Source organism: Oncorhynchus keta, chromosome 6 (genome assembly GCF_023373465.1).
Source record: "Oncorhynchus keta strain PuntledgeMale-10-30-2019 chromosome 6, Oket_V2, whole genome shotgun sequence".
Lineage (NCBI taxonomy): Eukaryota > Metazoa > Chordata > Actinopteri > Salmoniformes > Salmonidae > Oncorhynchus > Oncorhynchus keta.
In genome coordinates this window covers 36,648,738-36,664,220 of record NC_068426.1, presented here as the reverse complement: position 1 = coordinate 36,664,220, position 15,483 = coordinate 36,648,738, and the positions used below count along the sequence as shown (strand labels likewise).

Here is a 15,483-nt window from a genome sequence, read left to right as displayed (position 1 = left end):
AAAGTGTCTCATCAAGAGAATGTGTTATTGGTTTGTTTCATGTGCGATGTGGGATAATGCTGCAAAAGCAATATATGAATAATTTACTGTATTAATACATTCTAATCTAAATGTAATCATGAACTAGGGGGATTGTGTTTCAGGATACGGAATGGCTTGGATAAATATCACAGTGTTCTTTCTGGTTCTATTGAAGTAAACTCAACTCATCCAAATAGATTAACATGTACTTAACTATTGACTATTTTAAGAGTGCTTAAATTCTGTGTAACCGGGAACTGGAGAGGGTTTTCTTGTTAGGTTGAGACATGATGTTGACATCTTCCTTTCCTCTTCATCTTCCTTTCCTCTTCCCCCCCCCTCAGCATCCTTCCCCTGACAGCCAACCCTGTTAGTTCTGCATAATTTTACTGATTAAAAAATGAGAGGAATTATCATCTCCAATTAGTGCTTTCTCATGCGTTTCAGTTTTATTACAAAAAAATTGTTTGATACAAATAAATATAGATAACAGCAATGAACATGTATTTGACATCCTCCATTGAACACTCGCCTCCCATCCACACTCCTGTAACCACACATATCGTCTCGCAGAATAAATAGATAGAAACATTCCGTTTGTCAGAACCCTTTCTTGTAGAGAATGTGAACTAAAAACGCCCTGCTTTAACACCCTCACTGGCCCGTTTGTACAGTCATGTACTGCATATAATCACACAAGTTCAACAGAATAAAAACCAATATTAGAAATGCCCACAAACACAAAATAACACTTTATTAAGCTTGAGCCACAATTCATTGAACAGAAAGTGAGCAAAATAAAACAAAAAACGAATGAGGTACAAAATGAATAAATCTCTTTCAAAATGTAGTACAGAACAGAATTGGCAACCTTCAGGCTTTTTTCTGTAATCAGTCTCATAGTAGATTTGGCAGCCGGTGATGCGTGGTCCCCATTAGCTAGGTGGTAGATAGACGACATGTTGGGGAGGAGATGGATAAAGACACAGAGAGCTCAGCCAGTGAAGCAGAAATCCTCCACACTGTTCACCTTGATCCTCTGCAGCTCCTGCCGGTCCAGCAGACGGTACTGGAACGCCACGCGGTTGACAAACTTCCCGCTGGACACCATCCTAACCACCGTGTTATCGCAACCTATCTTCATCTGGGCTGTAGGACGAGGAAAAGAGAGGAAGTCAAAAACAGTCAGACATTATATTGCACACGGAAAGCAAAGCAACAACAACAACAAAAACGTTCCATTCAAAAATGGTTAATAAAGATATATTCTAGTTAGGATGGTGATGGTGGTTAATAAAGATATATTCTAGTTAGGATGGTGATGGTGGTTAATAAAGATATATTCTAGTTAGGATGGTGATGGTGGTTAATAAAGATATATTCTAGTTAGGATGGTGATGGTGGTTAATAAAGATATATTCTAGTTAGGATGGTGATGGTGGTTAATAAAGATATATTCTAGTTAGGATGGTGATGGTGGTTAATAAAGATATATTCTAGTTAGGATGGTGATGGTGGTTAATAAATATATATTCTAGTTAGGATGGTGATGGTGGAGTTCATAAAGATATATTCTAGTTAGGATGGTGATGGTGGTTAATAAAGATATATTCTAGTTAGGATGGTGATGGTGGTTAATAAATATATATTCTAGTTAGGATGGTGATGGTGGATAATAAAGATATATTCTAGTTAGGATGGTGATGGTGGTTAATAAATATATATTCTAGTTAGGATGGTGATGGTGGTTAATAAAGATATATTCTAGTTAGGATGTGATGGTGGAGTTAATAAAGATATATTCTAGTTAGGATGGTGATGGTGGAGTTAATAAAGATATATTCTAGTTAGGATGGTGATGGTGGGGTTAATAAAGATATATTCTAGTTAGGATGGTGATGGTGGAGTTAATAAAGATATATTCTAGTTAGGATGGTGATGGTGGAGTTAATAAAGATATATTCTAGTTAGGATGGTGATGGTGGAGTTAATAAAGATATATTCTAGTTAGGATGGTGATGGTGGAGTTAATAAAGATATATTCTAGTTAGGATGGTGATGGTGGAGTTAATAAAGATATATTCTAGTTAGGATGTGATGGTGGAGTTAATAAAGATATATTCTTGTTAGGAGGGTGATGGTGGTTAATAAAGATATATTCTAGTTAAGATGGTGATGGTGGAGTTAATAAAGATATATTCTAGTTGGATGGTGATGGTGGAGTTAATAAAGATATATTCTAGTTGGATGGTGATGGTGGTTAATAAAGATATATTCTAGTTAGGATGGTGATGGTGGTTAATAAAGATATATTCTAGTTAGGATGGTGATGGTGGTTAATAAATATATATTCTAGTTAGGATGGTGATGGTGGTTAATAAAGATATATTCTAGTTAGGATGTGATGGTGGAGTTAATAAAGATATATTCTAGTTAGGATGGTGATGGTGGAGTTAATAAAGATATATTCTAGTTAGGATGGTGATGGTGGAGTTAATAAAGATATATTCTAGTTAGGATGGTGATGGTGGAGTTAATAAAGATATATTCTAGTTAGGATGGTGATGGTGGAGTTAATAAAGATATATTCTAGTTAGGATGGTGATGGTGGAGTTAATAAAGATATATTCTAGTTAGGATGGTGATGGTGGAGTTAATAAAGATATATTCTAGTTAGGAGGGTGATGGTGGTTAATAAAGATATATTCTAGTTAGGATGGTGATGGTGGAGTAAAAAAAGATATTCTATTGAGGATGTTGATGGTTGGGTTAATAAAGATATATTCTTGTTAGGAGGGTGATGGTGGTTAATAAAGATATATTCTAGTTAAGATGGTGATGGTGGAGTTAATAAAGATATATTCTAGTTGGATGGTGATGGTGGAGTTAATAAAGATATATTCTAGTTGGATGGTGATGGTGGTTAATAAAGATATATTCTAGTTAGGATGGTGATGGTGGTTAATAAAGATATATTCTAGTTAGGATGGTGATGGTGGTTAATAAAGATATATTCTAGTTGGATGGTGATGGTGGAGTTAATAAAGATATATTCTAGTTGGATGGTGATGGTGGTTAATAAAGATATATTCTAGTTAGGATGGTGATGGTGGTTAATAAAGATATATTCTAGTTAGGATGGTGATGGTGGTTAATAAAGATATATTCTAGTTAGGATGTGATGGTGGGTAATAAAGATATATTCTAGTTAGGATGGTGATGGTGGTTAATAAAGATATATTCTAGTTAGGATGGTGGAGTTAATAAAGATATATTCTAGTTAGGATGGTGATGGTGGAGTTAATAAAGATATATTCTTGTTAGGATGGTGATGGTGGTTAATAAAGATATATTCTAGTTAGGATGGTGATGGTGGAGTTAATAAAGTTTGGATGGTGATGGTGGTTGTAAAGATATATTCTAGTTAGGATGGTGAAGGTGGAGTTAATAAAGATATATTCTAGTTAAGATGGTGATGGTGGAGTTAATAAAGATATATTCTAGTTAGGATGGTGATGGTGGTTAATAAGATATATTCTAGTTAGGATGGTGATGGTGGTTAATAAAGATATATTCTAGTTAGGATGGTGATGGTGGTTAATAAAGATATATTCTAGTTAGGATTGTGTTGGTGGTTAATAAAGATATATTCTAGTTAGGATGGTGATGGTTGGAAATAAAGATATATTCTAGTTAGGATGGTGATGGTGGGTTAATAAATATATATTCTAGTTAGGATGGTGATGGTTGGGTTAATAAAGATATATTGTAGTTAGGATGGTGATGGTTGGGTTAATAGAGATATATTGTAGTTAGGATGGTGATGGTGGTTAATAAAGATATATTCTAGTTGGGATGGTGATGGTGGTTAATAAAGATATATTCTAGTTAGGATGTGATGGTGGGTGATAAATATATATTCTCGTTCGGATGGTGATGGTGGAGTTAATAAAGATATATTCTAGTTAGGATGGTGATGGTGGTTAATAAAGATATATTCTAGTTAGGATGTGATGGTGGGTGATAAATATATATTCTCGTTCGGATGGTGATGGTGGAGTTAATAAAGATATATTCTAGTTAGGATGGTGATGGTGGTTAATGAAGATATATTCTAGTTAGGATGGTGATGGTGGTTAATAAAGATATATTATTGTTAGGAGGGTGATGGTGGTTAATAAAGATATATTCTAGTTAGGATGGTGATGGTGGAGTTAATAAAGATATATTATTGTTAGGAGGGTGATGGTGGTTAATAAAGATATATTCTAGTTAGGATGGTGAAGGTGGACTTAATAAAGATATATTCTAGTTAGGATGGTGATGGTGGAGTTAATAAAGATATATTCTAGTTAGGATGGTGATGGTGGAGTTAATAAAGATATATTGCTGCTCCAGTTTCAACTGTTCTGCCTTATTATTATTCAACCATGCTGGTCATTTATGAACATTTGAACATCTTGGATGGTGATAATCTCCACCCGGCACAGGTAACTAGCCAAGATATAATTCTAGTTCTCTCGAGGATGGTAGATGGTGATGGCTCCTTGTTAACCTAAAGATTTAAACTATTCTGCCTTATTATTATTCGATGGTGATGGTGAACATCTTGGTCATGTTCTGTTATATATTCTACCCTTCTGAGGACTGGCCACCCCACATAGGATCTCTAAATTTCTTCTAGATGGTTTGGCCTTTCTAAGTTTTCCTAGATACACCTGCATTCTGTTTGTTTTAGGATGGTGATTTGAATATCAGGTGTGCGAAGTTATAAAATAAATTTGATTTGATTCTAGTTAGGATGGTGATGGTGGAGTTAATAAATATATATTCTAGTTAGGATGGTGATGGTGGAGTTAATAAAGATATATTCTAGTTAGGATGGTGATGGTGGAGTTAATAAAGATATATTCTAGTTAGGATGGTGATGGTGGAGTTAATAAAGATATATTCTAGTTAGGATGGTGATGGTGGTTAATAAAGATATATTCTTGTTAGGATGGTGATGGTGGAGTTAATAAAGATATATTCTAGTTTGGATGGTGATGGTGGTTAATAAAGATATATTCTATAGGATGGTGGAATTCTAAAGATATATTCTAGTTCGGATGGTGATGGTGGTTAATAAAGATATATTCTAGTTAGGATGGTGATGGTGTGGTTGATAAAGATATATTCTAGTTAGGATGGTGATGGTGGGTAATAAAGATATATTCTAGTTAGGATGGTGAAGGTGGACTTAATAAAGATATATTCTAGTTAGGATGGTGATGGTGGAGTTAATAAAGATATATTCTAGTTAGGATGGTGATGGTGGAGTTAATAAAGATATATTCTAGTTAGGATGGTGATGGTGGAGTTAATAAATATATATTCTAGTTAGGATGGTGATGGTGGAGTTAATAAATATATATTCTAGTTAGGATGGTGAAGGTGGACTTAATAAAGATATATTCTAGTTAGGATGGTGATGGTGGAGTTAATAAAGATATATTCTAGTTAGGATGGTGATGGTGGAGTTAATAAAGATATATTCTAGTTAGGAGGGTGATGGTGGAGTTAATAAAGATATATTCTTGTTAGGATGGTGATGGTGGAGTTATAAAATATATTCTAGTTTGGATGGTGATGGTGGTTAATAAAGATATATTCTAGTTAGGATGGTGGAATAAATAAAGATATATTCTAGTTAGGATGGTGATGGTGGTTAATAAAGATATATTCTAGTTAGGATGGTGATGGTGTGGTTAATAAAGATATATTCTAGTTAGGATGGTGATGGTGGTTAATAAAGATATATTCTAGTTTGGTGATGGTGGAGTTAATAAAGATATATTCTAGTTAGGATGGTGAAGTGGAGTTAATAAAGATATATTCTAGTTAGGATGGTGATGGTGGAGTTAATAAAGATATATTCTAGTTAGGATGGTGATGGTGGAGTTAATAAAGATATATTCTAGTTAGGATGGTGATGGTGGTTAATAAAGATATATTCTAGTTAGGATGGTGATGGTGGAAAATTAATAAAATATATTCTAGTTTGGATGGTTGGTAGTTAAAAATATATTCTAGTTAGAATGGTGGAGTTATAAAATATATTCTAGTTAGGATGGTGATGGTGGGTTAATAAAGATATATTCTAGTTTGGATGGTGATGGTGGTTAATAAAATATATTCTAGTTAGGATGGTGATGGTGGAGGTAATAAAATATATTCTAGTTAGGATGGTGATGGTGGAGTTAATAAAGATATATTCTAGTTAGGATGGTGATGGTGGGTTAATAAAATATATTCTAGTTAGGATGGTGATGGTGGTTAATAAAATATATTCTAGTTAGGATGGTGATGGTGAGAATGGTGATGGTGGTTATAAAATATATTCTAGTTAGGATGTGATGGTGGTTAATAAAGATATATTCTAGTTAGGATGGTGATGGTGGTTAATAAAATATATTCTAGTTAGGTGATGGTGATAAAAATATATTCTAGTTAGGATGGTGATGGTGGTTAATAAAATATATTCTAGTTAGGATGGTGATGGTGGTTAATAAAATATATTCTAGTTAGATGGTGATGGTTGAGTTAATAAAATATATATTCTAGTTAGGATGTGATGGTGGTTAATAAAATATATTCTAGTTAGGATGGTGATGGTGGTTAATAAAGATATATTCTAGTTAGGATGGTGATGGTGGTTAATAAAATATATTCTAGTTAGGATGGTGATGGTGGAGTTATATTCTAGTTAGGATGGTGATGGTGGAGTTAATAAAATATATTCTAGTTAGATGGTGATGGTGGTTAATAAAATATATTCTAGTTAGGATGGTGATGGTGGTTAATAAAATATATTCTAGTTAGATGGTGGAGTTAGATAAAATATATTCTAGTTAGGATGGTGATGGTGGTTAAAAATATATTCTAGTTAGGATGGTGATAGTGGTGGTATAAAAATATATTCTAGTTAGGATGGTGATGGTGGAGTTAATAAAATATATTCTAGTTAGGATGGTGATGGTGGTTAATAAAGATATATTCTAGTTAGGATGGTGATGGTGGTAATAAAGATATATTCTAGTTAGGATGGTGATGGTGAGTTAATAAAGATATATTCTAGTTTGGATGGTGATGGTGGTTAATAAAGATATATTCTAGTTAGGATGGTGATGGTGGTTAATAAAATATATTCTAGTTAGGATGGTGATGGTGGTTAATAATATATTCTAGTTAGGATGGTAATGGTGGTTAATAAAATATATTCTAGTTAGGATGGTGATGGTTGGGTTAATAAAGATATATTTTAGTTAGGTTGTGTTGGTGGTTAATAAAGATATATTCTAGTTCAGATGGTGATGGTTGGGTTAATAAAGATATATTCTAGTTAGGATGTGATGGTGGAGTTAATAAAATATATTCTAGTTAGGATGGTGATGGTGGAGTTAATAAAATATATTCTAGTTAGGATGGTGATGGTGGTTAATAAAGATATATTCTAGTTAGGATGGTGATGGTGGTTAATAAAGATATATTCTAGTTAGGATGATGATGGTGTGGTTAATAAAGATATATTATAGTTAGGATGGTGATGGTGGAATTAATAAAGATATATTCTAGTTAGGATGGTGATGGTGGAGTTAATAAAGATATATTCTAGTTAGGATGGTGATGGTGGAATTAATAAAATATATTCTAGTTAGGATGGTGATGGTGGAGTTAATAAAGATATATTCTAGTTAGGATGGTGATGGTGGAATTAATAAAGATATATTCTAGTTAGGATGGTGATGGTGGAGTTAATAAAGATATATTCTAGTTAGGATGGTGATGGTGGAATTAATAAAGATATATTCTAGTTAGGATGGTGATGGTGGTTAATAAAATATATTCTAGTTAGGATGGTGATGGTGGAGTTCATAAAAAGATATATTCTAGTTAGGATGGTGATGGTGGTTAATAAAATATATTCTAGTTAGGATGGTGATGGTGGTTAATAAAATATATTCTAGTTAGGATGGTGATGGTGGAGTTAATAAAGATATATTCTAGTTAGGATGGTGATGGTGGAGTTAATAAAGATATATTCTAGTTAGGATGGTGAAGGTGGAGTTAATAAAGATATATTCTAGTTAGGATGGTGATGGTGGAGTTAATAAAGATATATTCTAGTTAGGATGGTGATGGTGAGTTAATAAAGATATATTCTAGTTAGGATGGTGATGGTGGTTAATAAAGATATATTCTAGTTAGGATGGTGATGGTGGAGTTAATAAAGATATATTCTAGTTAGGATGTGATGGTGGAGTTAATAAAGATATATTCTAGTTAGGATGGTGATGGTGGTTAATAAAGATATATTCTTGTTAGGATGGTGATGGTGGTTAATAAAGATATATTCTAGTTAGGATGGTGATGGTGGGTTGTAAAGATATATTCTAGTTGGATGGTGATGGTGGAGTTAATAAAGATATATTCTAGTTGGATGGTGATGGTGGTTAATAAAGATATATTCTAGTTAGGATGGTGATGGTGGTTAATAAAGATATATTCTAGTTAGGATGGTGATGGTGGTTAATAAAATATATTCTAGTTAGGATGGTGGAGTTAATAAAGATATATTCTAGTTAGGATGGTGATGGTGGAGTTAATAAAGATATATTCTTGTTAGGAGGTGATGGTGGTTAATAAAGATATATTCTAGTTAGGATGGTGATGGTGGAGTTAATAAAGATATATTCTTGTTAGGATGGAGATGGTGGTTAATAAAGATATATTCTAGTTAGGATGGTGATGGTGGAGTTAATAAAGATATATTCTAGTTAGGATGGTGATGGTGGTTAATAAAGATATATTCTAGTTAGGATGGTGATGGTGGTTAATAAAGATATATTCTAGTTAGGATGGTGATGGTGGAGTTAATAAAGATATATTCTAGTTAGGAGGGATGGTGGTTAATAAAGATATATTCTAGTTAGGATGGTGATGGTGGAGTTAATAAAGATATATTCTAGTTAGATGGTGATGGTGGGTAATAAAGATATATTCTAGTTAGGATGGTGGAGTTAATAAAGATATATTCTAGTTTGGATGGTGATGGTGGTGAATAAAGATATATTCTAGTTAGGATGGTGATGGTGGGTAATAAAGATATATTCTTGTTAGGATGGTGATGGTGGAGTTAATAAAGATATATTCTAGTTTGGATGGTGATGGTGGTTAATAAAGATATATTCTAGTTAGGATGGTGATGGTGGGTTAATAAAGATATATTCTAGTTAGGATGGTGATGGTGGTTAATAAAGATATATTCTAGTTAGGATGGTGGAGTTAATAAAGATATATTCTAGTTAGGATGGTGATGGTGGAGTTAATAAAGATATATTCTAGTTAGGATGGTGATGGTGGTTAATAAAGATATATTCTAGTTAGGATGGTGATGGTGGAGTTAATAAAGATATATTCTAGTTAGGATGGTGATGGTGGGTAATAAAGATATATTCTAGTTAGGATGGTGATGGTGGTTAATAAAGATATATTCTAGTTTGGATGGTGATGGTGGTTAATAAAGATATATTCTAGTTAGGATGGTGATGGTGGGTAATAAAATATATTCTTGTTAGGAGGGTGATGGTGGAGTTAATAAAGATATATTCTAGTTTGGATGGTGATGGTGGTTAATAAAGATATATTCTAGTTAGGATGGTGGAGTAAATAAAATATATTCTAGTTAGATGGTGATGGTGGAGTTAATAAAGATATATTCTAGTTAGGATGGTGATGGTGTGGTTAATAAAGATATATTCTAGTTAGGATGGTGATGGTGGGTAATAAATATATATCTAGTTTGGATGTTGGAGTTAATAAAATATATTCTAGTTAGGATGGTGATGGTGTGGTTAATAAAGATATATTCTAGTTAGGATGGTGATGGTGGAGTTAATAAAGATATATTCTAGTTAGGAGGGTGATGGTGGAGTTAATAAAGATATATTCTAGTTTGGATGGTGATGGTGGTTAATAAAGATATATTCTAGTTAGGATGGTGGAGTTAATAAAGATATATTCTAGTTCGGATGGTGATGGTGGGTAATAAAGATATATTCTAGTTTGGATGGTGGAGTTAATAAAGATATATTCTAGTTAGGATGGTGATGGTGTGGTTAATAAAGATATATTCTAGTTAGGATGGTGATGGTGGAGTTAATAAATATATATTCTAGTTAGGATGGTGATGGTGGTTAATAAAGATATATTCTCGTTAGGATGGTGGAGTTAATAAATATATATTCTTGTTAGGATGGTGATGGTGGTTAATAAAGATATATTCTAGTTAGGATGTGATGGTGGTTAATAAGATATATTCTAGTTAGGATGTGATGGTGGTTAATAAAGATATATTCTAGTTAGGATGGTGATGGTTGGGTTAATAAAGTTATATTTTAGTTAGGATGTGATGGTGGTTAATAAAGATATATTCTAGTTAGGATGGTGATGGTTGGGTTAATAAAGTTATATTTTAGTTAGGTTGTGTTGGTGGTTAATAAAGATATATTCTAGTTCAGATGGTGATGGTTGGGTTAATAAAGATATATTCTAGTTAGGATGTGATGGTGGAATTAATAAAGATATATTCTAGTTAGGATGGTGATGGTGGTTAATAAAGATATATTCTAGTTAGGATGGTGATGGTGGTTAATAAAGATATATTCTAGTTAGGATGGTGATGGTGGAGTTAATAAAGATATATTCTAGTTGGATGGTGATGGTGGAGTTAATAAAGATATATTCTAGTTGGATGGTGATGGTGGTTAATAAAGATATATTCTAGTTAGGATGGTGATGGTGGTTAATAAAGATATATTCTAGTTAGGATGGTGGAGTGAATAAAGATATATTCTAGTTAGGATGGTGATGGTGGAGTTAATAAAGATATATTCTTGTTAGGAGGGAGGTGGTGGTTAATAAAGATATATTCTAGTTAGGATGGTGATGGTGGAGTTAATAAAGATATATTCTTGTTAGGAGGGAGATGGTGGTTAATAAAGATATATTCTAGTTAGGATGGTGATGGTGGGTAATAAAGATATATTCTAGTTAGGATGGTGGAGTTAATAAAGATATATTCTAGTTTGGATGGTGATGGTGGTTAATAAAGATATATTCTAGTTAGGATGGTGATGGTGGTTAATAAGATATATTCTAGTTAGGATGGTGATGGTGGTTAATAAGATATATTCTAGTTAGGATGGTGATGGTGGTTAATAAAGATATATTCTAGTTAGGATGGTGATGGTTGGGTTAATAAAGATATATTTTAGTTAGGTTGTGTTGGTGGTTAATAAAGATATATTCTAGTTCAGATGGTGATGGTTGGGTTAATAAAGATATATTCTAGTTAGGATGTGATGGTGGAGTTAATAAATATATATTCTAGTTAGGATGGTGATGGTGGAGTTCATAAAGATATATTCTAGTTAGGATGGTGATGGTGGTTAATAAAGATATATTCTAGTTAAGATGGTGATGGTGGTTAATAAAGATATATTCTAGTTAGGATGATGATGGTGTGGTTAATAAAGATATATTATAGTTAGGATGGTGATGGTGGAATTAATAAAGATATATTCTAGTTAGGATGGTGATGGTGGAGTTAATAAAGATATATTCTAGTTAGGATGGTGATGGTGGAATTAATAAAGATATATTCTAGTTAGGATGGTGATGGTGGAGTTAATAAAGATATATTCTAGTTAGGATGGTGATGGTGGAATTAATAAAGATATATTCGAGTCAGGATGGTGATGGTGGTTAATAAAGATATATTCTAGTTAGGATGGTGATGGTGGAGTTCATAAAGATATATTCTAGTTAGGATGGTGATGGTGTGGTTAATAAAGATATATTCTAGTTAGGATGGTGATGGTGGAGTTAATAAAGATATATTCTAGTTAGGATGGTGATGGTGGAGTTAATAAAGATATATTCTAGTTAGGATGGTGATGGTGGAGTTAATAAAGATATATTCTAGTTAGGATGGTGAAGGTGGAGTTAATAAAGATATATTCTAGTTAGGATGGTGATGGTGGAGTTAATAAAGATATATTCTAGTTAGGATGGTGATGGTGGAGTTAATAAAGATATATTCTAGTTAGGATGTGATGGTGGAGTTAATAAAGATATATTCTTGTTAGGAGGGTGATGGTGGAGTTAATAAAGATATATTCTAGTTAGGATGTGATGGTGGAGTTAATAAAGATATATTCTTGTTAGGAGGGTGATGGTGGTTAATAAAGATATATTCTTGTTAGGAGGGTGATGGTGGTTAATAAAGATATATTCTAGTTAAGATGGTGATGGCGGGTAATAAAGATATATTCTAGTTGGATGGTGATGGTGGAGTTAATAAAGATATATTCTAGTTGGATGGTGATGGTGGTTAATAAAGATATATTCTAGTTAGGATGGTGATGGTGGTTAATAAAGATATATTCTAGTTAGGATGGTGATGGTGGTTAATAAAGATATATTCTAGTTAGGATGGTGGAGTTAATAAAGATATATTCTAGTTAGGATGGTGATGGTGGAGTTAATAAAGATATATTCTTGTTAGGAGGGAGATGGTGGTTAATAAAGATATATTCTAGTTAGGATGGTGATGGTGGAGTTAATAAAGATATATTCTTGTTAGGAGGGAGATGGTGGTTAATAAAGATATATTCTAGTTAGGATGGTGATGGTGGAGTTAATAAAGATATATTCTAGTTAGGATGGTGATGGTGGGTAATAAAGATATATTCTAGTTAGGATGGTGGAGTTAATAAAGATATATTCTAGTTAGGATGGTGATGGTGGAGTTAATAAAGATATATTCTTGTTAGGAGGGAGATGGTGGTTAATAAAGATATATTCTAGTTAGGATGGTGATGGTGGAGTTAATAAAGATATATTCTAGTTAGGATGGTGATGGTGGGTAATAAAGATATATTCTAGTTAGGATGGTGGAGTTAATAAAGATATATTCTAGTTTGGATGGTGATGGTGGTGAATAAAGATATATTCTAGTTAGGATGGTGATGGTGGGTAATAAGGATATATTCTTGTTAGGAGGGTGATGGTGGAGTTAATAAAGATATATTCTAGTTTGGATGGTGATGGTGGTTAATAAAGATATATTCTAGTTAGGATGTGATGGTGGGTAATAAAGATATATTCTAGTTAGGATGGTGATGGTGGTTAATAAAGATATATTCTAGTTAGGATGGTGGAGTTAATAAAGATATATTCTAGTTAGGATGGTGATGGTGGAGTTAATAAAGATATATTCTTGTTAGGAGGGAGATGGTGGTTAATAAAGATATATTCTAGTTAGGATGGTGATGGTGGAGTTAATAAAGATATATTCTAGTTAGGATGGTGATGGTGGGTAATAAAGATATATTCTAGTTAGGATGGTGGAGTTAATAAAGATATATTCTAGTTTGGATGGTGATGGTGGTTAATAAAGATATATTCTAGTTAGGATGGTGATGGTGGGTAATAAGGATATATTCTTGTTAGGAGGGTGATGGTGGAGTTAATAAAGATATATTCTAGTTTGGATGGTGATGGTGGTTAATAAAGATATATTCTAGTTAGGATGGTGGAGTAAATAAAGATATATTCTAGTTCGGATGGTGATGGTGGAGTTAATAAAGATATATTCTAGTTAGGATGGTGATGGTGTGGTTAATAAAGATATATTCTAGTTAGGATGGTGATGGTGGGTAATAAAGATATATTCTAGTTTGGATGTTGGAGTTAATAAAGATATATTCTAGTTAGGATGGTGATGGTGTGGTTAATAAAGATATATTCTAGTTAGGATGGTGATGGTGGAGTTAATAAAGATATATTCTAGTTCGGATGGTGATGGTGTGGTTAATAAAGATATATTCTAGTTAGGATGGTGAAGGTGGAGTTAATAAAGATATATTCTAGTTAGGATGGTGATGGTGGAGTTAATAAAGATATATTCTAGTTAGGATGGTGATGGTGGAGTTAATAAAGATATATTCTTGTTAGGAGGGTGATGGTGGAGTTAATAAAGATATATTCTAGTTTGGATGGTGATGGTGGTTAATAAAGATATATTCTAGTTAGGATGGTGATGGTGGGTAATAAAGATATATTCTAGTTTGGATGGTGGAGTTAATAAAGATATATTCTAGTTAGGATGGTGATGGTGTGGTTAATAAAGATATATTCTAGTTAGGATGGTGATGGTGGAGTTAATAAATATATATTCTAGTTCGGATGGTGATGGTGTGGTTAATAAAGATATATTCTAGTTAGGATGGTGATGGTGGTTAATAAAGATATATTCTCGTTAGGATGGTGGAGTTAATAAAGATATATTCTTGTTAGGATGGTGATGGTGGTTAATAAAGATATATTCGGGGGGATCACGTGACCCTTGAACGAGATGGCCGCGTGAACTAAGAGCTCCGCACAAGTAGTTTCCAATTCCTAATCTTACCTCCACTCCAAGTTCAAACTCATTTAGCTTTAGTAAGAAAAATTCATGGCGGCTACAAAAGGCGACACTACAGGTGACATTTTTACCCGGACTCGAGTATTAGCGACGGAAAAAGCCTCCAAGAAGAAGCTAGCTTCAGAAAAAACTAGCGCCATTAGCCAGGAGCAAGAGAACCCGCTCCCCCATGAGGCACAACGAATGCCAACCTCGCACTCTGTCGAAGACATCCTTTCTGAGCTGAAATCCCAACGTACAGAACTAAACACCAAATTAGATGCCATCAACTCTCAGCTCAGTGCGATAGGGGGCAAGGTGACAATCCTGGAAAACGCATTGCCTGACATCAACAACAAGATAACCATAAACGCGGGGCGCCTGGACGAGGCAGAGGGGCGAATCCTATCCATGGAAAACTTATTGACAGATGCCATGGAAACAATAGCATATGCTAAAAAGAAAATCGAGCATCTGGAAGAGAAAACAGAGGACCTGGAAAACAGGGGGCGAAGGAATAATTGTGTTCTATTCAATCTGGGCGAAAAAGAAGAGGGAAACATGCCACTGATCCGCTACCTGCAAGACAAACTTCCCGAGTGGCTCCACCTGCCCACCGACAGGCCCATAGAACTCGAGAGAGCTCACCGAGCACTGAGGCCCCCACCAGCAGCCAGACAACCACCGCGCCCAATCACCATACGTTTCCTGAGATTCACCGACAAGGAACGAGTCCTACAGGCGGCGAAAAACAACACCATCACAGTGGGAAACGCCAAACTCGCTTTACACCAGGACCTGTCAGCTGGAATACGCCGAAAGCGCCGAGAATTTGACGAAGTGAAGAAATACTCCATTGACCGAGGCATCTTCAGGGGATTCAAATACCCAAACGAGCTCAGGATTCTTCACCAAGGAGCCTTGCGACACTTCAAAACTCCCGAAGAGGCAAAACG

General features: G+C 33.8%; 1 protein-coding gene across 1 annotated transcript in view; it reads right to left on the bottom strand.

Annotated features, from left to right (window-relative positions):
- Nucleotides 1–758: 758 nt before the first annotated feature.
- Nucleotides 759–15,483, bottom strand: part of LOC118385695 (corticotropin-releasing factor-binding protein-like) — a 31,764-nt gene continuing 17,039 nt past the window's right edge. Inside the window, exon 7 of the mRNA XM_035772907.2 lies at nt 759–1,170. Coding sequence (XP_035628800.1) covers nt 1,016–1,170 — 155 coding nt within the window. The 3' untranslated portion in view covers nt 759–1,015. The remainder of the gene's footprint in view (nt 1,171–15,483) is intronic.